The following is a 24649-nucleotide window of genomic DNA, read 5'->3' on the forward strand; positions in this document are numbered from 1 at the left end:
GTGTCTGGGGTGGGCCCTCTGCTGAGTGAGAGCCACACAATGCTGTCTTCAGGATAACATCCTGCCATGCAGGCTGTGGGAGTTGGGAAGAAAACATTCCCTTTTCCTGCCATGGTGTGAACACCCTCTCCTGGTGTGAACGCCCTCTCCTGGTGTGAACGCCCTCTCCTGGTGTGAACACCCTCTCCTGATGTGAACGCCCTCTCCTGGTATGAACACCCTCTCCTGGTGTGAACGCCCTCTCCTGGTATGAATGCCCTCTCCTGGTGTGAATGTCCTCTCTTGGTATGAATGCCTTCTCCCTGTCTAGGTCCTCTGCTCACTCTAGCCCAGGTGGAAGGAACTACGTACTACCCAAGGCCAACTCTCAGGCCTCGACCTCCAGAGAGCTGATAAGTCCATTTGACATCCTGAGTAGCCAGTGTGGTGGATAAGATACTCATGCTGAGATGCTGCCTGCATTGCTATTGGCCCAGTGAGGAACTGAGGGAGGAATCTGCATGCTGGCCAAACACTCTACCAACCAAGCCACTTTCCCATCTCCAGTCTGAACAGTTTTGATTTGTAGTGAGCTACACAGGACTAGACACACTGCTAGTCTAGACAGACTGGAACCACTTCTGCCCTGTGGGGAGTTGAGCAGACTTTTATTTTATGTATGAGTACACTGCAGCTGTCTTCAGACATACCAGAAGAGGGCATCGGATCTCATTATAGATGGTTGTGAGCCACCATGTGGGTGCTGGGAACTGAACTCAGGACCTTTGGAAGAGCAGTCAGTGCTCTCGACTGCTGAGCCATCTCTGCAGCCCGAGCAGGCTCCTTATAGGAGTCTTAGTCATCCCTCCTAGCAAGGGCTGGGAAGCCCAAGAGATGCTTTGGCCTGCAGAGTGCGCAGAAGTTCCAACCTGAGGACCCCACGGAGACGCTCGTCAACAGGGAAGGGGAAGTCACCTGTACAGACTTGCCTTTTTCCCAATGGTGAAATGTCGCCATGATTGCGCCTGGTGCGTGGCGATGTTCTGATAGGACACAAATTTCCCATCTGTCCATTTATAGATGGCTGATCTAGCCTTCCGGTTGGCTGCGGCTGCGAAGAGCCCCACGCCGGGGATCCTGAACACCTCGATGCCCAGTGTCTCTGAGTTGGTGTGCAGACTCTGGTGTTCTTCAACGTAGTCCAGCTTGGTCTTGGCTTGGAATGGGAGGATGGGGACCTAGTCAGTGTGCATAGGAACGGAGCTGCGCATTCTCTCAGGAGTGACTTCAGGAGCCCTGCCGTGACTTGGCTCCTGGGCCTATGCCCAGGGCCCTGGGATTTATAAAGATTTTTCTTTGGAGCCCCATTTTATCCTTGAGGGAAAGGCTCACTAAAGGGATGCTGCTCCTGTCCACTAGGGTACTCTTGGGTCTGTGTAGACCAAGATTCAAACAAGATAAAGGCGAGGTCTGAGTGTGCTATGCCCTCTTCCAGACATTAGCTAGCTATGGGAGAAGAGTTGCTGAGAGAGCCCAGTCACGTGTCTCTCATGACTACACCCTAGATGTACCTGTTTCCAGATTGAACAGGCTTGGCATTCCTGGAGTTCTGGGGACATCTCTAGGGCTGGACATGCCTATTCTATGGAAGGAAACATCCTGGCTCGCCTGAGTTGTTGTGGCTGGCACCTGCGACTGAGGTGGCTCTCCACTCTCTGAAGTGGTCCTTCAGTCCTTCAGGATATCCTTTTCCCAGAGGGCATGCAGCCAGCTGCTCTATGTGCTTAGGATACCGTGGCATCTGGATTCTGGGTTCAGCCTCACCTGCCAACACGGAGACCCATTCGCTGCCGGCACACAGGTATAGCCCCTTCCGGGCAGCATCGAACCAGAACTGGGTACCCTCTGCCTTGGTGCAAGGTGGCTGGGATCCCAGGGTTACTTTCATGTCAGCTTCTGTGGGGGGAAGATAAGGTGAAAGTGTCTGGCATATCAGGATTCCTTAGACAAGGATCCTATGCGAGGTGTCTAAGCCCAGGGGTCCTTCACCTGAAGGGAGCCCGACAGCACAGGTTACAGAGACAGGGTGGGAGGCCCCAACCATGATGTTCCCTGTGTGACTGGACTTCAGTCCGGAGGGCATGTCTCTCTGTTCTTTTGCTGTCACCCCATGAACCCTCAACAGCCCCACACTGCTCTAGGGGGCCTGTCACTTCTCAGCAGAAGGTGCTAAGCCATAGACAATATTCTCGAGTGTGTTCTGATCTCACTACTTCTAGGACCAACGTTGGTCTCATGTCCTGGCTTTATAGGGACAGCTCCAACAGCATCGGACAGCCGTGTAACACACACAGATGGGGACTTCCTGTACTTATGATGTGAGAACCACAAGTTTTAGGGTCCTGGCTGCCCCTCACCTGATCCTCTTTCCACAGAGCAGGTGTATATGTGTGGTTGGGGAGGGCTCCTCAGAGTCTGTGAGGCAGGGGCTGTGATTTTTATAAATAGCTCAACATTCCAACTCAACACTAAGATAGAGAAGAAATGGACGAGACAAAGCACACCCAGGAGATGCCATGGGCTCCAGGGCTGGCAGGAAACAGATAGGTCTTGGCATGGGCTGGGCTGAGGTCAGAATGACTGGGAGGGAGTAGCTGGGAGATAGGAGCAATAGCTGGCCAGGGGTCCAGCGGAGGGAGCCTTCCTGATGTGAACCATGGCTTCCAGCTGCCCAGGGGGCCAAGAAAGGTGCGTGGTCTGCCTGTAGGCCGTCCAAAGAGGCCTTCAAGGGACAGGTTGGAGGTTCTGGCTTTTCTGATGGCCCTGAGTATCCTCCTGGCCACTGTGCCAATTGCCCTTCTGTCACTGAGAGGTGCGCCCCGGAGAGCCTGAGAAAGGAGCCTGGGAGCTCGGTGTTTCCATGGGGAGGGGGGAAGCAGCCCCGCTACTAACCATAGGGATATTTCAGCACCTCGTTCTCTTCAGGCTTCCCCGTGAGCCTCTTCAGCACCTGGGGGATGGACAGCTCAGCCAGCCGGGCGTTCCTGCTGGGACACAGCTGTGAGGTGGCGTCTGAGCCAGGCAGCAGAACCAGTTGCCTTATCACACCCTGTAGAGGAAGAGAGTGGGGTGCCACTGGTGTCTGTAGTCTGCAGAGTGAGCGGGGTCTGACTGTAGGTTTATTGGGAAGACAGTGGGACAACTGCTTACTGCTCTTAGTGAGGGAGGGATTGTCCACATGAAACTATAGAGTGACCAGGTCACATTTCTTTCCACCTGACCCAGCTACTCTTCTGTCTCTTCCTTCATCATTCATCTACCACTGATCCATCCACTGATCTATCTATCTATCTATCTATCCATCCATCCATCCATCCATCCATCCATCCATGTATACATGCACCCACCCACTTACCCACTTGTCCATCTGCCCAGCCACTGTTGCCCATTCATTTAAAATCTATCAATCCATCTACCTATTCATCCCTCTATCCACCTACCCACCACCCATCCACCTATCCAGCCACCCAGCCATCAACCCATGCATGCATCTGTCCACTTAACCATCCACTCACCCATGCATGCATGCATGCAAGCATCTATACATCCATACATCTACCTGCTTTGTCACTTGCCCATTCAAGCATAACACAAGTACGTTTTCACAGAGTGATTTCCATGGACACCACAGAGAACTGTAGATCCCAGCTATGGTGTTGACTCCAGATACCATCCTAGCAGTGAGTACAACAGAGGTATAGATGTGTGAGTGAATGGATGGATAGACAGGTGGATATATGTGTGAGTAGATGTATGAGTGGATGGATGAATGGGTGGATGGATGAGTAGGTGGCTGGCTGGATGAGTGGATGTATGGGTGGGTGAATGGATGGATGGGTGGATATATGGGTGGGTGAATGAATGGACAAGTGAATGGATGGGTTGGTGAATGGGTGGATGAGTGGATGAATGGGTAGTTGGATGAATGGATGTGTAGGTAAAAGGATGAATGAGTGGATGGATGGAGTGGGTGAATAGATGAGTGGATGGGTGGGTAGGTGAGAGGATGAATGAGTGCATGAATGGGTAGGTGAATGGATAGATGAGTGGATTGATGGGTAGGTGGATGAATGGGTAGGTGAATGGTAGGGATTGGGAGTGGATTGATGGGTAGGTGGATGAATGGTAGGGAATGATGAGGTGATGAGGATTGGGTAGGTGGATGAATGGTAGTGAATGGATTGATGGTAGGTGGATTGATGGGTAGGTGGATGGAGATGAATGGTGATGGTAGTGATGTGATTGATGGGATGAGATGAGGTGGATTGATGGGTAGGTGGATGAATGGGTATGAATGGTAGATGAGTGGATTGATGGGTAGGTGGATGAATGGGTAGGTGGGTGGATAGATGAGTGGATTGATGGGTAGGTGGATGAATGGGTAGGTGGGTGGATGAGTAGATGAGTGGATGGGTGGGTGGAAGGATGAATAGATAGATGGATGGATGGGTGGATTAAAAGGCTAGGTTCAAGCATTTGAACTCTGACAGTTTGTCAGAGTGTTGGGGACAGGCTTCTATGGTAGGAGGACCTGTGAGGAGGGACCCAAGAACCTCAGAGAAGAATGTCCTACAAAATAGGAACAGCCAGTGTGGGAGCCCTGAGGCAGACTCCATGACACCTTTGTGCTCCTGGTTCTTCCTTAGCACAGATGGTAATCTATCATATAAAGCATAGAGCAGGCTGTCCCCATACCCCAGGGGGAGGGGTGCTGCTGGCAGCCCCTCTACACTCACTGTGAATAGGCCTTTGGTTCTCTTCCGGCTGCCAATGAAGAACCGGGCTCCTCTTACTGATAGGGTGGGTGGGAAGGGGGTATCGGCCATTCTGAAACACGAGTGGACAGTACTAGTGCCAAAGAAGAACCTCGTTTGCTTATGGAGGTCGGGGATGGGTCTCACAAGGAAACAAGCAAGCATCCTGGGCAGCTGTGAGGACAGGCTCCGGAGCAGCTAGAGGTCCAGAGGCTGCCAAGCGGTGCCCTCTCTCAGGCAGAGGACGCCGCCTCAGCTCCTCCGGCTCCAGTGCCCACAGGATTTCCTTTCCACCCCTCTTTCTACATCTTTCTACCTCCATCTCCCTTCCTATTGCATCTGAGCGTGCCTGCAGCCTTCTCCCCACACCAGTGGTCTCTGCCTCCCCATCAGGACCCGTCTCACCCAGCTAACATCATCTTGACTTGGCTTAAGACCCAGTTGGGAGGTAACCCAGTGGACACGAGCTGGGACACATTTCCCCAGGACAGGAGCTCCTACAGGCATGTGTAATGAGGGTAAACATATGGGTCCTTTTTGTCTACTTCCTGGCGAACCTCGAGGTCCCCCTCCTGTATCAGGGCACCAGCCCTGTGTGGTTCACACAGTCTGGGAGCAGGGCGGGGTGGTGGCTACGGAGAGGAGGGAGGCACCTTGCTGGAGACCCAGGAGGCTCTGGAAAGTACTGGTTGTGATTGCTCTACAGGTTGAAGGCAAGGCAGAGAGGGAGCCAAGGGAGGGGACATGTGACCAGACCTTCTGCATTAGGAGCAGTGTGTCATGAAGGACTGTTCTCTCCGGTAGCTCCTGCTTCCTCCTGCCCTAATTCTCGGTTGCAGCATACTAAGCTCCTGGCCACGGGTACCAGGGAGCCAGCCCTCCTCCCGTAGCCTACCTCCACTCTGTGCTAGGGATCCTTGCTCCAGAGCTCAGCCCACACCCTTATTGCTGGCCTATATTCTCAACACAAGGGTCTCAAGACTGTCCTTGGCCACAGTAGCTCCGATTGGTGGTTTCTGGCCCCTGATTGGACCCCTCCATTTCACAGAGCTTTGTAGCTGCTCCATGGCCCCAGACCTGACAATAGAAGCCTGTCTCCCGCAACGTCCTATCAGGGACCTGCCTTTGGAGCTAGCTCCTAAGGTGTTCTCCACAGTCTGCCTCAGGTAAAGGATTTGGCAGGGAGGGGGGAGGCGGAAGCGGGGGGGGGGCGACTTAGCCAGGGCCCACCCCCCACTGCACAATGGCAGATCAGTCCCTGGAACGGGTTTCTCAAATGCCACACAACATGGTCAATCACTGGGATGCTCAACATGGTCAATCATGGTTGACCATGGGTTGAGCATCGCTGGGATGCGCAACCTGGTACCTACATGTCCACTGGGAGGCCACAGTCCACGGTGAGGGAAAAGGATCCTTGGGACACAGCCAAGATCAGAGTATGCCATCGGCTGTCCATGAGGCCAGGGCTCCAGAAGGACACGCGGGTCTGCCAGGCACCAGCCAGGTCCTCGCTGAGAAACAGGAAGTGCAGCTGTGTGGGTGAGTACCTCAGGCCGAGCAGTAGCGTGTCCCTCTCCTCCGCCAGCAGGGAGAGCAGGTATTCATTCTTCTGTGGAGAGCAGAGCCAGAGGTAGGGCAGTGCTGAAGGAAAGGAAGGGGGGGAAGGACAGGCAAGGCCAATGGGGTGAGACAGATGGGAAGGAGGGCGGAGCTAAGGGTGGGAGGAGAGCAGGCCTGGGAGTGGCGTAAGGGAGAGGATGGAGCTAGCAGAAGGGGTGGGGCTGAGAGGAGGAGGGTGGTGCTAACCAGGGAGTGGGTGGAGCTAATGGCGCCCCATGCAGTAGTACTTCTGAGTGGGAACTCAGCGAACCTCCTTACACCAGCCCCCTCCCCTCAGTACAAGAAGCCTAGTTAGTCTATGTGCATAACAATATTTTCAAATAAGTTCTGACCTGCTCCATCTTGAAGGAGTCTGGAGGACTTCACACTGAGTAAAACAAACCAGTCCAGAAGGATAGGTGCTGAGCCACCGGATGCAGCTTCCTAGAGGCTCAGATCCACAGCTTCCTAGAGGCTCAGATCCATACAGACACAAACAACAGGGTGCTAGGGGCTGGAATGGAGCGGAGGGGGACGGGGGTGGGGTGGGGCGGGCGGCCAGTAGTTCACAGCATAGCTGGAGTTTGCTAGGAAGAATGTGAACGAACTCCATGCTGGCCGTGCTCACAAAGACCAACACAGTAAATTCTATGCTATGTGTGTTTTATGACAGTCAGCAAAGCAGCATGCCTGCTAGGTTCTGCGGTTTCAAAAGTTAACAGTGGGCCTTTACACTGTGGGCTATTTAGTTAACACATCTCACCAGGCTGGAGATGTTAGCTAAGCTAACAGGTGGTCTGAAGAGCTGAAGGGTATGTCGGCGTCGTTTGTGTGCGTGCAAGCATGTATGTACACACTTACTATTTCTTTAGCGATGCTCTGCCCCTGTGAGCCTGCAAGCCACTTCCACGGACCTGTTCTAAAGGGGGTCTGTGTGGGCTCCAGAGTCGGCTCAATGCACCTTGGTCACAATGTGGGTCCCTCTGGTTCAGTCTCCTTTGGGAAGGGAAGGGATCTTTCTGCCCCTGAAGTTCCCACAATGATAAGAAGGTGAGTCTGTCTCCTGGGGACTTCCAGGAAATGGTGGGGAGCTTGGAAGCTGGCCAGTGACAAGGAACAGAATCTCCCCCCCCTCCCCGATGTCCAGGGTATCAGGAGTCACAGCAGGCTGAGAGGGTGTGAGGGACAAAGAACAGGAACGGGGAGGTATAGGGATTCAGGCCCCCCAGTGCTCCCTAACCACACACAGCAGGTTCATACTGGTTTGAGCTGTCAAGTGCTCTGCCTGTCCAGGGCTCTTAGTCTCATATTGGATTACTTTTTGTTGCTGTGAATGACCACCATGGCTTACGGAAGAGTTTATTTTAACTTAGAGTCCATAGAAGTGGGAAATTAATGGCAGCCGGGAAGTGGAGCAGGAGACCAGAGATCACATCTCTAACCACAGGCAGAAAGCAGAGAGCGAACTCAAAACCAGGCCAAGGCATCAGCTCCAGAAACCTGCCCCCAGTACCGAACACCCCCCAAGCAACCCTCTAAAACTCCCACAACCCCCAAACAGAACCGTCCACCAGAGACCAAGCCTTCTAATACATGAGCCTACTTGAGATATCGTTCATTCAAACAAGTAGTGAACCCCGGGGGGCGGTGGCTACTGTCCCTTGTCAATTGCTGAGCCCATCCTTCCCTCCTAGAAACGTCCCTGGCTGAGGAGATGGACGTTTACTTGAGCCACACGTTCCAGGTCTTTAGAGTTTATTGAAGCCGCGGGCTGCTGACAGGATGGTGTTGGGGGCAAACAGCCAGAGGAAAGGGACAGGAGGGGCAGAGTCCCAGAGGATCAGCAGGCCTCCTGGGAACAGGAGGAGAGGTCAAGTCGCAAGGGACAAGTTGGGGGGCTCCATCTTGGGGGGAGTTTATCCCAGATCAGGGTCAGACTGGAGAAGCTGAGAGGGGCCCCAGGAAGGGACCTGAGCCAGCTGGCACCAGAAACAGGCCCTCAGCAGCTGGACTTCTGGCCACAGCAGGCCTGTCTGGAGCAGGCAGGGCGGCACAGCAGGGACACACAGGAGGCTGGGCGACAGCAGCTGGGCTGGCAGCAGGAGGCACAGCAGGAGGAGGTGGGCACACAGCAGGCAGGTCTGCACACAGGGCGGCACAGCAGGGACACACTGGAGCAGGGCTTACAGCACACAGGCTTGCAGCACACAGGAGCACAGCAGGAGGGCTGGCAGCAGGAGGAGGAGCCAGAGCAGATGGGGGTGCAGCACACAGGCTTGCAGCAGACAGGCGCACAGCAGGAGGGCTGGCAGCATGAGGGCTGGCAGCTAGACTGCTGGCAGCATGATCCAGAGCAGATGGGGGTGCAGCAGACAGGCTGGCAGCAAAGGGTCACAGAGCAGGGCTGCTGGCAGGGGGAGCAGGTGCAGCAAGCTGGCTGGCAGCTAGACTGCTGGCAGCATGAGGGTGTGCAGCAGGAGGATTGGCAGCAGGGGCTGGACACACAGCTCACTGGGGTGCAGACGAGGGTCAGGCAGGGGGCTGGGGCACAGCAGCTTGGGGCACAGCAAGGAACACAGCAGCTGGGGGCACAGCAGCTGGACTGGCAGCAGCTGGGGGCACAGCAGCAGGGCTCACAGCAGCTCTCTGGGCAGTCATCCACCTGCCAGGAGGAGCTGGTGCAAGCGTCAGAGCAGACGGACCTGGTGGAGGCGGCCATGGCGGAGTTGGCTGGGAGGTAAGAGTGTGTGAGTGTGTGTTGACTGTGTGTGAGACTGTGTGTGTGTGTGTGTGTTATGTACCAGGCTGTCGGCTTTTATACCAGACAGGCTATGTTTTGCAGCCGGAAGCCTCTAGAACCTTCCTTCCTGGTGGGTATTTTGAGCAGCATCCTGAAAGCCTTTGCTAATCTGTTTATTTACAGAAGAGTCACTCCCAAGTTCCAAGTGCTGACTTAGCACTGTAGGGTGCTGTGGTGCCGGGTCCTCTGTGTGGAGGCTCGCTCATGCTGGGTCTGGCTTTGTGATTATACCCAGTGCCTCACCAGTCAGGCTGCTCCTCTGGGCAGGCAGGAGCTCCAGCCTGGGTGGGCGGTAAAGTTATGAAGCTTGCTGGGTGTAGATGCACCCGCTAGGGGAAATGTCCAAAAGCACTGCGGAGAGTGGCCCGAGTGTCAAGGTGGCGCAGGTCTGCAGAGAGTGAGACAGTAAGGGAAACTAGGAGATAGATTCTTCCAGAACACAGGCTTCCCAGAACAGTGTCAGAGAAGGGAAGCTGTGGATAAAGTCCCCCTCTGTGTCTGAAACTTAAGTGTGCCATGCTCTCGCCTAGCCTGGGAACCTGTGCCTCGTATGCATGCGGACACCTTGGAGCATTGAGACAGCCTGGCAGCCAACCTGAGCTTAGTAGGTTGGAGGCTGAGGCTGTGGGATGACTGAGGGTGGGTAACACCAGGAGAGGGGAGGGGAGTGGGCTGGGCTTTAGCAAGAGGTCCCAAAAGCTCCTGTCTGGGAAAGAAGAGCTAAAGCCAGGGACAGTAGGAACCAAGTGACCCTCCTGAGCCTGCAGGAGCAAGTTAGCCTGCCCACCTGGAGCCACCACCCACCACACCCTCTCCTCTTCCCCACCTCTGTTTAATCCATTTTTGTCATTTATGATCTCAAGATTCAACCAACTATTGCATACAGATCTCTTTTTTTACGACTCTATAATATTCCACTGTATTGATCTACCACAGTGCACCCATCTAGTGACTGATGGATATTTTGATTGTCCCCTGTTTACTACAGACATGAATAAAGCTGCTGTGACCAATGTTTGTGTTTGATGTTTTATGTGACAACGAGTTTTCTTTTCTCTGGAGTAAAGACTCTGTGTAGCTTTCTTGGGTCAGGTGGTAGATGAATGTTTGTATTCAGGATGCACTCCCCCTGAGGGGCAGGCCACCTGCATTTCACAGTAGTGTGACTAGGTAGCACTCTTTGTTCTTTGTATTTGTATGTGGTGGGGTGCCTTCTCTGACGGCTGGTGCTGGGTTGGGTGTCTTTAGTGGGCTCATCTGCCGGGCTCCCTTGTGTCTGCAGAATATCCAACACACAGCGTGAGAGGACGTGTTCTCCACACTGGGAACCACCCTCAATGGGATCACTAATTGAGAAAATGCCCACAGCTGGATCTCATGGAGGCGTTTTATCAACAGAAATGTCAAGTTGGTGCACAAAACCAGCCAGCATATTGTGTCAAAAGCAAAAAAAGTTTAAAGAGAGACATATATGTGCATATATATATATATATATTTGCATGTGTTTCATAGTTTCCAAAGCTTTCCTTGAGTTCCGGCAAGTCATGGGCTTAGCTTGGGTATGAGAACGTCTGTCCCTCAGTGATGTCTGGGGTTAATCGTCTGAGTGTCCGGATGCCTGTGTCTTGCTGGAGGCACATGGTAACAGCAATTGCAGGCTCCTAACAGATGCCCCACCTGAGGATGGAAGTCTCCGCACCGGGGCTGGAGAGGAACTTTTATTGTGAAAGAGTGTTGGGATGTCCCAGATTCTTTCTGCATGTATGGATAGGAATCATGCAATGTTTGCCTTTATTGTATTAATGCAATATATTACATTAGCTGATTTTTCAGATATTAATCCAGTCTTTTATTCCAGAGATAGAGCCCACTTGGCTGCAGCGTTAAGCAGCTGCGTTAGTTACTGTGACAGAATGCCAGAGGTGGTGTACTTATAAAGAGGAAAGGTCGCCTGACTCCTACTTTGGAAGTTTCACTATGTATTGTTGTCTTCCTGTTGCTATGACAAAACTGCATAGCCAATACCATTTAAAGGAAGAGTTTCTGTGAGCTCATGGTTCCAGAGGGAGGCGTCCATCATGGGGTGGTAGTGATGAAGAGACGCAGGAAGTCTGCCTCTGCCCTTTTCCTGCTGCTCCAGCAGAGCTCCCCTCCTCTCCGCTTTCCCAGCATCAATGCCTCAGGACTTCTGGAGAGGGCAGAGAGCCCAGCCTGGCATTGGAATATTGCAATTCCTCTTTTCATGGTGGTGTTCTTCTTCCCCCTAACAACGCTCCCCTCCCCGGGAGCAGCAGATGCTCGTTTGAAAACAGACAAACAGCAACACACCCCAGCCTCTGTGTGACCGAGGCTGGCACACACCCCAGCCTTTATGTGACCGAGGCTGGCACACACCCCAGCCTCTGTGTGACCGAGGCTGGCACACACCCCAGCCTCTGTGTGACCGAGGCTGGCACACACCCCAGCCTCTGTGTGACCGAGGCTGCACACACCCCAGCCTCTGTGTGACCGAGGCTGGCACACACCCCAGCCTCTGTGTGACCGAGGCTGGCACACACCCCAGCCTCTGTGTGACCGAGGCTGGCACACACCCCAGTCTCTGTGTGACCGAGGCTGGCGCTCCCCTTGATAGATGGCTAACATTTCTTTGGCACAGATGGCTCCTGTCCTTGAGAGAAACGAGGACCAAACAGTCTTGAAAAGCTAAGTGGCCCATTCTTGGGCCCTGAGAGAAGAGCAAGTGTTTCCAGATGAGCTGTGACCAGTTTGTAAAAACACACTTGTTCCTGATAGCACCATAGAGTTACTTCCCGGGTCAGAAGAGACCCCCTCCCCACCCCAACTCCATGATTCCACCCTCTGTCTGAACAAATGAGATCAGGTTTAAAGGAAGGCTTCCCCTTGTCACCTCCTTTGTCACGTAATCCCAAAGCCGAGGATCCCTGCTTCTGCATATGCGTGTGTAAAAACTCCAAGCCCCTGGACTCAGGCATCGCATTCCTGACCTGCGCAGTGGGAAAGGTTTTTGATCAGGCTCTGACTCTAATAAAGGCTCTGTTTGTTATATTACATCGGACTGACAATTCTTAGAGTTCTTCTGGGGGTCCCGAGGACTGGGCATAAGAGCGACAGATGAAGAGACAGCCGCGGCAGCTGGGGTAGCAAGCTGGGAGCTCACATCCTAAACAACCAGCATGAAGCAGAGGGTGTGAATGGAAAAAGCATGAGTCTTTAAACTCTCAAAGCCCACCTCCACTCAAAGCCCGCCTCCACTCAAGGCCCGCCTCCACTCAAGGCCCGCCTCCACTCAAGGCCCGCCTCCACTCAAGGCCCGCCTCCACTCAAAGCCCGCCTCCACTCAAGGCCCGCCTTCACTCAAGGCCTGCCTCCACTCAAGGCCCGCCTCCACTGACACTCTACCTTCCTCAAGGCCACACCTCCAAATCCTTCCCAAACACTGCCACCAACTGGAGACCACATGTTCAAATATTAGAGCCTACAAGAAATACCGGAGCCTATGAGACATCGCATTCAGATCAGTACATGCTACATGGCTGTTTGGCTCTGATGCCTTCCAGCCTGTGTCAGGCACCATGTCATGGTGGGGATGTGACAGGAATCGGCTTACTTGTGGTGGCTAGGAGCAGGAGAAGAATGACCTCTTCAAACACATGCTCCAGTGTCTTTGTGAGCCTTCTGTTGCTGTGATATAGGCCATGACCAAAAGCAACTTGGGCAGGAAAGAGTTTCTTTCAGCTTATAGTTCCATAGCACAATCCGTCATCCAAGTCAGGGACTGAAGCGGAGGCCATGGAGGAATGCTACTTACTGGCTTGTTCCCCATAGCTTGCTCAACCCAGGGTGACACCATGTCCAGTGGGCTGGGCCCTCCTATCAATCATTAATCAAGAAAATGTTCCACAGACTTGCTTATGGGAATCCGATGGAGGTGTTGTCTTAAGTGAGGTTCCTCTTCTCAGATAGCCCTAGCTGTATCAAGGTGACAAAAATCTACTCAGCATATCCGATGACCTCACTTCCTCCCATTAGGCCCCACCTCTTACAGACATCACCATCTCCCAACATCACCACAGGATGGGGACCAAGCCTTCAGCACCCGGGGTCTGCGGTGCACTGAAGAACTATAACCTATGCCCGTGGCTCTGTTTCTGTGATGCTGGATTCTATTGCTGGGGTTTGCTGGGGGCATATAAGACAAAGGTTTTCACTCAAAATATGCCAAGGAGTCCCCTAAAAAGGACAAACGAATTTGACTATAAAATGGGTAAAAGAACTGGGCAGACCCCTCATGTAAAGCATTTACCACAAGCTTGTTTCTGGGGTTGGCCTGAGGGTATTTCATGCCTCAGAGTGGCTGGAGATGTGTCACCTGCTCTTCCGGTTTTCAGGGGTGGTCCTGAGGGTGGTGTGGGTTCCTCTCAGTCTGCTCCCACTGGGGTCTCTATTTTCTTCCTCCCTGTGCTTCAGCTCTGCTCGGGCACCTGATCCAAGGCCTTTCTCAGCACAGGCGCCCATAGCCTTGAGTCTCTCCCACCACAGAGCTTGTGTGCCTCCGTGCTGGGATAGTTGAGAGTCAGTGTCAGCTGACAGGATTTGGCATCTTCCAGGGAACGCGCTTCTGGACATGTCAGCGAGGGTGTTTCCAGGGAGGGCTGACTGGGCAGGAAGAGCCACTGTGGTGGTGACTCTGTCCTATGGGCTGGAGGGAGAGTGGTCTGAGCACCAGCATGCAGTGTGCATCTCTGCTTCCTGAGGGCTCAGTGTGCCTCCTCCTCATACCCCGCCATAATGGACTGTGTCCTCCAGCCAGGAGCTAAAATAAACCCTTCCTTCCTATGTTGTTCTGTTCATTTTTCACAACCTGAAAAGCAACCCACAGAAGGGACACCAAGGGCTCAATTCGACAGGGGTGGGGGTGGGATGGAGGTGTGGAATCTGCTCCCCATATCTCACACACGTCGAAATCTTACAACCTAACTCAAAAAAAGGCCAAGAGAGCTGGATAGACTCCTTACCAAGGAAGACACCCAGAAGGTAAGTGATGCCCACAGTGTAAACTTGGAAGACTGTGAGGTCCCTGGCAGTGTGGAGCATGTCTATGATCTCAGCTGAGGCAGGAGGATGACCATGAGTATGAGGACAGTTTGTGCTATGTAAAAAAAAAACCCTGGGGGTGGGGGTGGAGAGAGACAGAGAGTAAGAAAGAGAGGGGAGAGTGAGAAAGAGAGAGAGAGAGAGAGAACAACAGATTGAACAGATGTTGGGGAGGAAGGATACTCTCAGTGCTTCTGGGAATGCATGATGGCTCAGGGCTACGGAAGGACTTGGTGGGGTTTTTTTGTTTTTGTTTTTAAAGATTTGTTTATTTATTATATGGTAGTACATAGCAGCTGTCTTCAGACACACCAGAAGAGGGCATCAGATTCCACTACAGATAGTTGTAAGCCACCATGTGGTTGTTGGGAATTGAACTCAGGACCTCTGGAAGAACAGTCAGTGCTCTTAACCGCTGAGCCATCTCTCTAGCCCCCATGGTGGGCTCTTTAAAAAACAAAACTCCAACACACCTCCAGCCACCCGGTACTCCGGCTCTGTGGTACTTATTAAAGAAGCTGAAAAGTCTTCACAGAGTTCTATGAAAGCATGTACTTCAGTTACAATGGCAAAAGCGCCACAGAGCTGTGCCGAGCCTCAGCTGGGAGGGAGACACCCTGCCTGTGGGGAGGGAAGAGACCCTGCTAAGAAGGGGGAGACCCTGTCAAGGCAGAGAAGGGAACCAGCACCAGAGGAAAATGACTGTGGAGAATGGGGGACCTGGGGGAACATGGAGGGGTGTGGAGGATGGGGGCGGGCGGAGGGGCATGGAGGGGCTTGGAGAACACGGGGGAATACAGCAGGACCCGGAGGGGCACAAACACCTTCTAAGCGTGGTTCTAAGGGCGCAGGCTGCAAAGGATCACAGGGAGGTGGTGATCGGGGAGACTGCACAGGGTTCCAGAAGCCCGAGGGCACCCAGGACAGCAAAGTATTCTGTAAGACACCACAAAGATGGGGCACGTGTGTCACCCATTTGACAAAGTCCTCAGTACATCTGACTCCCGGAGTGGAGCTGGTGGCAAAGCCAGATCCCTGGCCTCTGGCTGGGCATGGCCTTGGCCAGTTGTTCCAGCTCAGCCATTTCCTCCTGTGCAGTTCGTGTGGACAGTACCTGTGAGCACAGGCCTGTGGCTTACTGACTCGGTCACAGCCTTTAGTGGCTGTGAGTCTCACCCCCAACTCATCAACACCCCTCTTCCAGACAGCGCGCCTCACTCTGGGTTTCTTTCTCTAAGCGTCTTTGAGCAATCGCTCCCTCATCCCTAACTTCTGGGCAGTGTGGGACAGGGGAGGCTGCTGGGTTCCCACCGACTGACTGATCGTCTGCTGGGCTTTCCTGCCTTGGGCACCTGCTAACCTGAATGGCTCGAGGGCTGGATGCTGGCTTTCTGTGATCACTCAAGGGCTGGGTGGCAGCAGGCTGGTCACTCCAGACTCCCCTTAGGTGTTCTCACGGTAAATTAGGTCAGGCAATTTCTCTGACTCTCTTCAGAGGAATTCCCCTCGGGGCACTACTCCAGGCGCTAAAGACAGGCTTGGTGCTGGGGAGATGCCCAGACTGAGTTCCACTGTCTGTTTGCTGGGAACTCCGTACCAGGAAGCAGTTCCTTCTCCTTGCCGGCTATGCATGCGTCAGAGACAATCGCCCATTGGACAATGGGGACCCTCTGTGGATGATGGGGACCCTTTCCAGATATGGGGGAACATCGCTGCAGCGTCTCACTCTTTGTACAGACCATGACGCAGAGTTCCACTGGTCAGCCCCGGGGCAGGTGGCCAGCATCTCTCTCTATTGCAGGGCTAAGTCCCTCCCTCCTGCAAACAATCACAGCTTGTGGAGACCAACATCTATTTAAGCTACTTGTCTCAGGCATGAGAGGAAATGCAGAAGGTTACAAGAATTTATTGATGTTGTGAACTGCCAAATGGCTGATACCAGAGATACATGACCAGAACAGAGGGACAGTGAAGAGGGACAGTGACCCAGGGCGCAGATGGGGCTCCTGGGAGTCAGGGGGATAGCCCAAGGCAGTGTATAACATATTGGGGCTCTTCCTGGGACAATCCCGTATCAGGAGTAGAGTAGAGGAGCTGAGAAGGGTCAGGAAGGAGGACACAAGCCTACAACAGACAGGCCCTCAGCAGCTGGACTTCTGGCCACAGCAGGCCTGTCTGGAGCAGGCAGGGCGGCACAGCAGGGACACACAGGAGGCTGGGCGACAGCAGCTGGGCTGGCAGGAGGAGCCACAGCAGGAGGAGGTGGGCACACAGCAGGCAGGTCTGCACACAGGGCGGCACAGCAGGGACACGCTGGAGCAGGGCTTGCAGCACACAGGCTTGCAGCACACAGGAGCACAGCAGGAGGGCTGGCAGCAGGAGGAGGAGGAGCCAGAGCAGATGGGGGTGCAGCACACAGGCTTGCAGCAGACAGGCACACAGCAGGAGGGCTGGCAGCATGAGGACTGGCAGCTAGACTGCTGGCAGCATGATCCAGAGCAGATGGGTGTGCAGCAGACAGGCTTGCAGCAAAGGGTCACACAGCAGGGCTGCTGGCAGGGGGAGCAGGTGCAGCAAGCTGGCTGGCAGCTAGACTGCTGGCAGCATGAGGGTGTGCAGCAGGAGGATTGGCAGCAGGGGCTGGACACACAGCTCACTGGGGTGCAGACGAGGGTCAGGCAGGGGGCTGGGGCACAGCAGCTGGACTGGCAGCAGCTAGGTTGGCAGCAGCTGGGGACACAGCAAGGAACACAGCAGCTGGGTTGGCAGCAGCTGGACTGGCAGCAGCTGGGTTGGCAGCAGCTGGACTGGCAGCAGCTGGGGGCACAGCAGCAGGGCTCACAGCAGCTCTCTGGGCAGTCGTCCACCTGCCAGGAGGAGCTGGTGCAAGCGTCAGAGCAGACGGACCTGGTGGAGGCGGCCATGGCGGGGCTGGGTTGGGGTCGAGCGTGTGAGTGTGTGAGCGTGTGAATAAGTGAGTGAGTGAGTGTGTGTGTGAAGGGCTGCACCGTCGGCTTTTATCCCCCTGTGCTGTTTTGGCTTGCCCTCCCTTCCTTGTTGGTGAGTCCTGTGGCTGTCATCAGGGTGTTTATTTGTCTGGGATGTTGTTGTCAGGTTCGTTTCCTGCCAGCATGTGGTGCTGGGATTGGTGAGGGAGCATTGGGTGTTAGGTGAGGCTCTGTGAGCAGTGAGGTTGGGATGTCATAGGTGGGCTGCAGGAATGTCACCCAGCCATGGCTGGCTGCCAGGACTCTCGCTCCCTCTGCAAGAATCAGTGCCAGGGAAGCGATTTGCTCAGTACCCATCCCAGCACCTAGCTCTGAACAACAGCTGTCATTTTGTCACAGCGCCCAGAGGCCACAAGTGTGCAGTGACCTGTCCTGGACTACTGGGTATGAGGGTACAGTGGTAGGCTAATGGCCCCCCGCCTGTATCCCTCCACAGCATCTCCTCAGCTCCCGCACCTCTCTGTGGCGCCCTGTGACACTGTCCACCCTGTCCGTAGGCCTGAGGCTGCAGGAAGCTGGGCTCATCTCCTTGCCACATAGGCAGGTTAGGAACTCCTGGTTGGGTTTGCAAGTTCCGAGCCATGAGGGGCTCCACGCGGGTTGGTGCCCATGTGTCCTGCCTGCCTCTTACCCAAGTCCCTCATTCCTCTGCCCGGCCTCTCCTAGTCAGACTTCTCACCCTCCCTATGCTCAGTCTCACACCTCTATAACTACGTGGATTGGCTTTACATGTATAATGTTAAAGAATTATTTATTTTAATGTATGTGAGTACACTGTAGCTGTCTTCAGACACACCAGAAGAGGGCATCAGATCTCATTACAGATGGTTGTGAGCCTCAATGTAGTTGCTGGGATTTGAACTCAGGACCTCTAGAAGAGCACTCAGGGCTCTTAACCACCGAGTCATCTCTCCAGACCCCTGTTTTACATGTATTTACATAAATAAATATTTATGTAAATATTTATTTTACTGTCTGCTTTCTTCTTAGACACACAGCCCCGCTCCTAAGCAGAACGACTGTTCAGACCTTCTGAAGCATGTGCAGCTGAAAGTAAAAGCTCAGCCTCCTAAAAGCGCCTGTGTCTGGGCCCAGGCTTTCCTTACGGGTTTCTGAAGTAACACCGAGACTGGCCTGTGTGGCCAGCTACCCCTCCACACCCAGCACACCTCACACTGAAAGAAGCAACCGTGGTGTCGGAGTGTGTACTCAATCTCATGTAGAGCATCTCATGTGGCCCCATCCCCAGAGAAGTTCCTGCCCCAGAGAGGTGGAGGGGACTCGTGCAGGCTGGAGGCCATGACCTCCACACCCTCCCCAGAGCTAAGTGTGCATGCGGCAGGGGCTGGGGATGGAAGTAGCAAGTGCATTGTGGGTAGAGGGTGGATGGAAGACTGTGTGCTGCTCTGTTTGGGGCTGTGGACGTCACGTTCAAGGGCCAGAGCTTTGTGAGTGCGTTGGTAACCAACTCCACCCCTGCCCAGCTTCCTGTCATGTCTGGTTTACTCCTCCTCTCCTTCCTCAGCACATTGCATGCACTTAACCCTGGAGAGACTTGAGGACCCAGGAAGTGGGGAGGCCTGGCAGGGTGGGGTGAGGTGGGGTGGGGCCATCCTCTTGGAGACAGAGGGGAGGAAGAATGGGATGAGGAAACTGTGGAAGAGTGGGCCGGGCTGGGGATAATGACTGGACTGTAAAACAAAAGATGAAAGATAATTAAGAAAGAACCTTGCTCCTCAGACTGGCTTTCTGGGGTCTGCCATGTTGTCTCCTGGCTCTGCTCTCCTCCCTTTCGCTGCCCACAGCCCTACAGGGAAACCTCCACTTCAGCTGGTCTTACTTTCCAAGTCAAGAATTTCTACTCAGTTCCTTCCACTTTCCTCGCATGGTAGCCTGTTGGGTGAACCAACATTGGCCCGGTTCACCTCGACTGTCTGCGGTCTGGTCAAAGTTTTCTGAGTTTGTCCAGCACAGCTGACCCGGAGGCCTCCTCCAGTGAGCGCAGTGTCTGGGTTAGCCTGGGAGAGTTTTCTAGATGCTTCCTCCTGTGCCCAGCCTCTGCTCACTTCTCTGCCGGGTGCAGAACTTGCTGACACTGGACAGCAAGCTCACACGGATGCCAGTGTCTCTCTCTAACCCCACGGCCTGCTGTTGATATTTCCACCATAAACCTGTTAATTTGGCCTTAGAATTTTTCTGCGGCAGCCTCATCGCATGTGCTGTGTGTCAGAATTACTCATTAAGTTGGTGCCTGGGCACCGATTTGGCAGAGTTCCTTAAATGTCTGGTTTGGATTTTAAATGACTCCCAAGGACTTAAAAGCTAAGACTTGGTCCCCAGATTGAGGCACTACTATGGTGAGCAGGGGCCCTTTGGGGGAAGGGCTTGGTAGAAGGAACTTAGATCACTGAGTTCGCCTGTGCAGGGGCCCAGACACTTTGATGTTTCCTCCCAGTATCAGTAAGGTGGTCATCACCCATGTCATGCATCCCCACCCTGAGATTGTGGGCCAAAACAAACCTTTCTTCCTTATATGCTGTTTACCTCAGGTATTTTGTCATAGTGACAAAAATCATTTTCCCCCTAAGCTTTGTAGCTGTTGTGTATTTACCCGAGGCTTCCCCTCAGCTCCCAGCTGGCAGGTTCCACCCATCTCCCCTTCACTTCCTGTTCCACCTTCACTTCCTGTTTGCTCAGAGCTGAGGAGAGACTCTCCAGGCATGTGCCTCTGAGGGCATGTTTGGAACTTTCTAGCCCTCATTTCTCAGAGCATTTGGTTCCCAGCTTTCCTCAGACTCTTGCCCAAGTGTTCTTCTGCACCCAGGCGACACTTCGGCTAACAGACGTCATCCAGCAAGGCCTGAACCTGAGGAACCAAAGGAGGCTCATCAGGGAGCCTCAGACAGGTGACTCTATCTCCTGGTTTCTGTTGCTGGGATAAAGCACTCCAGCCAAGGCCGGCTTAGGGCAGGTCCCACTCCAACACTGAGGGAAGTCAGGCCAGGAGCGTAAGCAGGAACTTGACGTGGAGAGCATGGAGGGCCATGGCCTACTGGCTTGCTCACAGGCTCGCACTTAGCAAGCGTTATTTATTTATTTTTGAGATTATATTTAGCTACATCATTTCCCCTTCCCTTTCCTTCTCTAGCCCCTCCCATACACCATATGCCTTCTGGCTTTCATTCAAATTCATGATCTCTTTCTGTAATTGTTAGGCGTAAACACACACACACACACACACACACACACACACACACACACACACCTGTTTGTCATCTACCTCCCCACCCACCCATCTATTCATCCATGCATGCATGCATGCATGCATGCATCCATCCCTAAATATATAAACACAGCCTGCTCACTTCATATAATGCTACTTGTATGTGTATGTTTGCAGGGCTGACCACTTGCTATTGGATAACTAATTGCTGTGGTCTTCCCTGTGGAGACTATTCATCCCCCTCAGCCTTTCTTATTTGCCTGTAGTTCTTTGCATAGGGTCCATTGGTTTTGTCCTTGTTCAGATCATGTTTAGGCAGTAGTGCTGGTGAGACCTCATGGGTGCAGCTTCCCTGGCATTTCTAGTAGACACAATCTTACTTCCTGTTCCCCGGGCTCTTACAGTCTTTCCATCCACTCTTCTGAAATCATCTCTGAGCCTTAGGTGGAGGAGAGTGTTCAGGCATCAGTAAGAACTGGGCTCCATGAGTTTGCATTTTATCTGTTTTCTGTTATTGACTTTGTTGCAAAAATGTTTCCTTGATGAGGGGTGAGAACTACACTTATCTGTGGGTAGAAGGTTATATATTTGGAATGTAGTGAGGGACTATGCTGGTTTAGATTTCACTAGCACTAGGAAGTTGGCCAGGTATGACTTGCCTCTTGATGAGTGGGTAGCTAGCTTTCTTATACAGTCAGAACTGCCAGCCTAGGGAATGGCGCCGCCTACAGTGGATCCTCCTCCATCAGTTAACAATCCAGCTTATCTCCCACAGACACATCCACGGGCCAATATGAGCTGAGCTGAGGGTTCTATGTTGTGTCAAGCTTCCTCAGAAACATGTCCTCTTTGTTCCCAGGTCCCAGTCCCATACCTGGACTGCAACTGCTGCTCAGAACTGGCTGGGCCTTGTTAGGGCAGGGTTAGGAGGTAAAGGTGACAGAGCTCTCCCAGCTGTCCCTGGTGATCTGTGATACGGTTGCATCAGCAGCCACTATCATAGCACACCAAAAGACAATAGGGGCCACCATTTAGAGCAGAATTCTCAATCTCCCTAATGCTGTGACTCTTTAATACAGTTCCTCATGTTTTGGTGACTCCCCAACCATAAAACTATTGCATTCCTACTTCATAACTGCTGTTATATAATCATAATATAAACATCTATGTTTTCCAATAGTCTTAGGTGACCCTCCCCATGAAAGGATCGTTTCATCCTCAAAGGGGTCGCGACCCCTAGCTTGAGAACTGCTGTCTTCGAGGCCTGTAATAAGATCGCACTGGCAGTCACCACAACAGTGAAGCCCAAGGCTATCCATAGCCATCTGGTTCCTAGTCGGTGATCCATAGCACGGGCACATCAGTGGTGCTGCTGTGACTTCAAGTGCTACCATCTGGCATCCCATAGACCCAGCGTAAGATGCCACCATGGAGACACCTGGCACCTCGGCAAAGGCCACCATGGGAGACTGTCTTCTTTGTGATATAGCACCCAGGTAATGTGACCTCCCTCCACTGTCCCTGTTACCAAGCGGACTCAGGAATCCCTGTAGAGACACTGTCATCATCTCCCTGACCAGTTAGTTGCTCTACCCATGTAGTTCCAGAGACAGTTCTCAAAGTCCCTCAGGAATGGTGAGGTCACATTTGCCCACAATTGGATGTCATGTCCTCCTGTCTCCCACAGGCACATTCCCTCACCACTCTGGGTTGCTGTGGCCACTCCAGGCTTATGGCCATCTATCCCATTCCTGTTGTATGTCATACCTCATCCTCCATCTGAGACCACTGCCAGGTCCTACATTCTGGCATTGGCTTATCCTCCCCAAGCACATGGATGGTCAGGAAGACCGGATGCAACATTTCCTCAGAGTGGCCCCTGTGGTTGCTGGGTCAGAGGCCAGAGTCCCCTGATCTTTATCGCACACAATGGTGTTTGTGTGCGATATATACCACAGAATATAATGGTGGATCTATACCACACAACAGTGGGTATAGGCAGCAAAAGGGGGGTGCTTTATTCAGAGCCTAGGTGTTGCTCAGGGTGGGAACCAGTATGCAGAGTTTCTGCTGCCCGTCAGACCATCAACAGAACACAGAATGGGGGGACATGAGGCTCAAGGTCATATTTGCACCCCACAGCTGCTCATACAGGTCCAGAGTCAGGTGCAGGCCTCACAGAGCCAGGTGCAGAACCCAAAAGCAGGTTCAGGCCCAAGCCAGGTAGAGAGCCCAGAGGCAGGTGTAGGCCCAGGAGCCAGGTGCAGGCCCAGGAGCCAGGTGCAAGAGCCCAGAGCCAGGTGCAGGCCCAGGAGCCAGGTGCAAGAGCCCAGAGCCAGGTGCAGGCCCAGAGCCAGGTGCAGGCCTAGGAGCCAGGTGCAGGCCCAGAGCCAGGTGCAGGCCCAGGAGCCAGGTGCAAGAGCCCAGATGCAGGTGCAAGAGCCCAGAGCTAGGTGCAGGTCCAGGAGCCAGGTGCAGGCCCAGGAGCCAGGTGCAGGCCCAGGAGCCAGGGGCAAGAGCCCAGAGCTAGGTGCAAGAGCCCAGAGCCAGGTGCAAGAGCCCAGAGCCAGGGGCAGGCCCAGGAGCCAGGTGCAGGCCCGGGAGCCAGGTGCAAGAGCCCAGAGCCAGGTGCAGGCCCAGGAGCCAGGTGCAGGCCCAGGAGCCAGGTGCAGGCCCAGGAGCCAGGTGCAAGAGCCCAGAGCCAGGTGCAGAGCACAAAGCAAGGTACAGGCCCCAGAGCCAGGTGAAGGCCCCAGAACCAGATGCAGTCAGAGAGCCAGTTTGCTGTATGACAGTTACAACAAAGATGGAATGGGACAGAAGATGTTTTATTGGTGCTCAGAGGCCAATAGTCACACAGCTGATAACAGGATCAAGCCAGCCAGACTGGGAGTGGGTGAGGTGGAGCAGCCAGCACTTCCAGGAACTGAGGCAGGAGAGTAGCTGGGGGACACCTTGCTGAGCTGGTGAAGGAAGCATGAGCATGGGTCCCAGAATACCCAGCACGGCCACGGATCAGGGAAGAGAGATGGAAATCAGGCTCACAGCTAGACACTCAACAGCAGCAGGAGGAAGCCCCACAGCAGCCTGCCTCATAGCAGACAGGCTTGCAACAGACGGGCACGCAGCAGGTCGGCTGGCAGCCAGAGCAGATGGTGACACAGCACACTGGCTTGCAGCAGACAGGTGTGCAGCAGACAGGTACACAGCAGGATGGCTGGCAGGGGGAGCAGGTGCAGCAAGCTGGCTGACAGCTAGACTGCTGGCAGCATGAGGGTGTGCAGCAGGAAGATTGGCAGCAGGGGCTGGACACACAGCTCACTGGGGTGCAGACGAGGGTCAGGCAGGGGGCTGGGGCACAGCAGCTAGGCTGGCAGTAGCTGGGGGCACAGCAGCAGGGCTCACAGCAGCTCTCTGGGCAGTCGTCCACCTGCCAGGAGGAGCTGGTGCAAGCGTCAGAGCAGACGGACCTGGTGGAGGCGGCCATGGCGGGGTTGGCTGGGAGTTGGGAGTGTGTGCTGAGTGACTATGTGAGTGTTGAGGGATGTGTGTGAGAGGTGCTCTGGGCTCCGGGCTTTTATCCTCTAGGTGTGTTTTGCTGCAGAAGGCTCTGCGTACTTCCATTTCCTTGTTCAGTCTGGAGGGTGCCCTGTGGGGCTCAGTCATTAACTTGTGTTTTGCTGGTCACTCAGCTTGGGCCTGTGGCTTGGGGACACCTGTGACATGGTCTCCCTGGGCTGCCCACACCCTCTATCTTGTGGTCACCTGTCATGGGCCACAAACCATGGTTTTGGAGATGACCCTTGGCTCTCAGGATGCATTCTGTGTCCCCAGGCTCTGACCTCAGTGGCATGGCTCGGCTGGCCTGTGCCAGGGGAGAGCAGGAGAGAGCTGGCCTGACCCCAGGTGCTCACTGCAGCTGAGCCTCTCCATCCAGCATCCTCGTGCCCGCTCTTGAGATGTGTGGAGTAGAGACACGTGGGACCTCACACCCTTGAGTCTCCCACAGTATGGAGACCCTTAGAGTTCTCAGATGACACGAAGGAGGTGTGAGCAGGGCCACTGTCACCAGAATCTCCCATGCTGTCCTGGGGTCCAGTAAAGTCAC

General features: G+C 53.9%; 4 protein-coding genes across 12 annotated transcripts in view; all 4 read right to left on the reverse strand.

Annotated features, from left to right (window-relative positions):
* Window positions 1-24649, reverse strand: part of Tspear (thrombospondin type laminin G domain and EAR repeats) — a 178522-nt gene that overhangs the window by 16008 nt on the left and 137865 nt on the right. The window contains exons 3-7 of the mRNA XM_052163780.1: window positions 6167-6405; window positions 4776-4866; window positions 2932-3088; window positions 1804-1935; window positions 969-1195 (exon numbers count right to left, since the gene is read on the reverse strand). Coding sequence (XP_052019740.1) covers window positions 969-1195; window positions 1804-1935; window positions 2932-3088; window positions 4776-4866; window positions 6167-6405 — 846 coding nt within the window. The remainder of the gene's footprint in view (window positions 1-968; window positions 1196-1803; window positions 1936-2931; window positions 3089-4775; window positions 4867-6166; window positions 6406-24649) is intronic.
* Window positions 8395-9114, reverse strand: LOC127669664 (keratin-associated protein 10-1-like). 2 transcript variants are annotated; one of them, XM_052163826.1, is made up of 2 exons: window positions 9009-9114; window positions 8395-8936 (listed from the first exon to the last, which is right to left on the reverse strand). In XM_052163826.1, exons 1-2 carry the CDS (start codon window positions 9112-9114, stop codon window positions 8395-8397), a joined length of 648 nt encoding a protein of 215 aa, XP_052019786.1. The 2 variants fall into 2 exon arrangements, with proteins under 2 accessions (XP_052019786.1, XP_052019785.1); XM_052163825.1 differs by having other exon boundaries at window positions 8395-9114.
* LOC127669655 (keratin-associated protein 10-8-like) lies at window positions 16452-17234 on the reverse strand. 8 transcript variants are annotated; one of them, XM_052163807.1, is made up of 2 exons: window positions 17136-17234; window positions 16452-17015 (listed from the first exon to the last, which is right to left on the reverse strand). In XM_052163807.1, exons 1-2 carry the CDS (start codon window positions 17232-17234, stop codon window positions 16452-16454), a joined length of 663 nt encoding a protein of 220 aa, XP_052019767.1. The 8 variants fall into 8 exon arrangements, with proteins under 8 accessions (XP_052019767.1, XP_052019768.1, XP_052019765.1 ...); XM_052163808.1 differs by having other exon boundaries at window positions 16452-16996; window positions 17129-17234; XM_052163805.1 differs by having other exon boundaries at window positions 16452-17010; window positions 17119-17234.
* Window positions 23597-24028, reverse strand: LOC127669670 (keratin-associated protein 10-8-like). Its single transcript, XM_052163835.1, has one exon. The coding sequence runs from the start codon at window positions 24026-24028 to the stop codon at window positions 23597-23599; it is 432 nt and encodes a 143-aa protein (XP_052019795.1).

The sequence above is a fragment of the Apodemus sylvaticus genome, chromosome 19 (genome assembly GCF_947179515.1).
Source record: "Apodemus sylvaticus chromosome 19, mApoSyl1.1, whole genome shotgun sequence".
Classification (NCBI taxonomy): Eukaryota; Metazoa; Chordata; class Mammalia; order Rodentia; family Muridae; genus Apodemus; species Apodemus sylvaticus.

What these genes read in the sequence shown, in the direction of transcription:
- LOC127669664 (XM_052163825.1), bottom strand. Translation starts at nt 9,114, where the DNA reads ATGGCCGCCTCCACCAGGTCCGTCTGCTCTGACGCTTGCACCAGCTCC.
- LOC127669655 (XM_052163800.1), bottom strand. Translation starts at nt 17,234, where the DNA reads ATGGCCGCCTCCACCAGGTCCGTCTGCTCTGACGCTTGCACCAGCTCC. An exon ending in ACCCAGCTGCTGTGTTCCTT is followed by an intron (nt 16,997 to 17,053) that starts GCTGTGTCCCCA and finishes GCTGTGCCCCAG; the next exon opens with CCCCCTGCCTGACCCTCGTC.
- LOC127669670 (XM_052163835.1), bottom strand. Translation starts at nt 24,028, where the DNA reads ATGGCCGCCTCCACCAGGTCCGTCTGCTCTGACGCTTGCACCAGCTCC.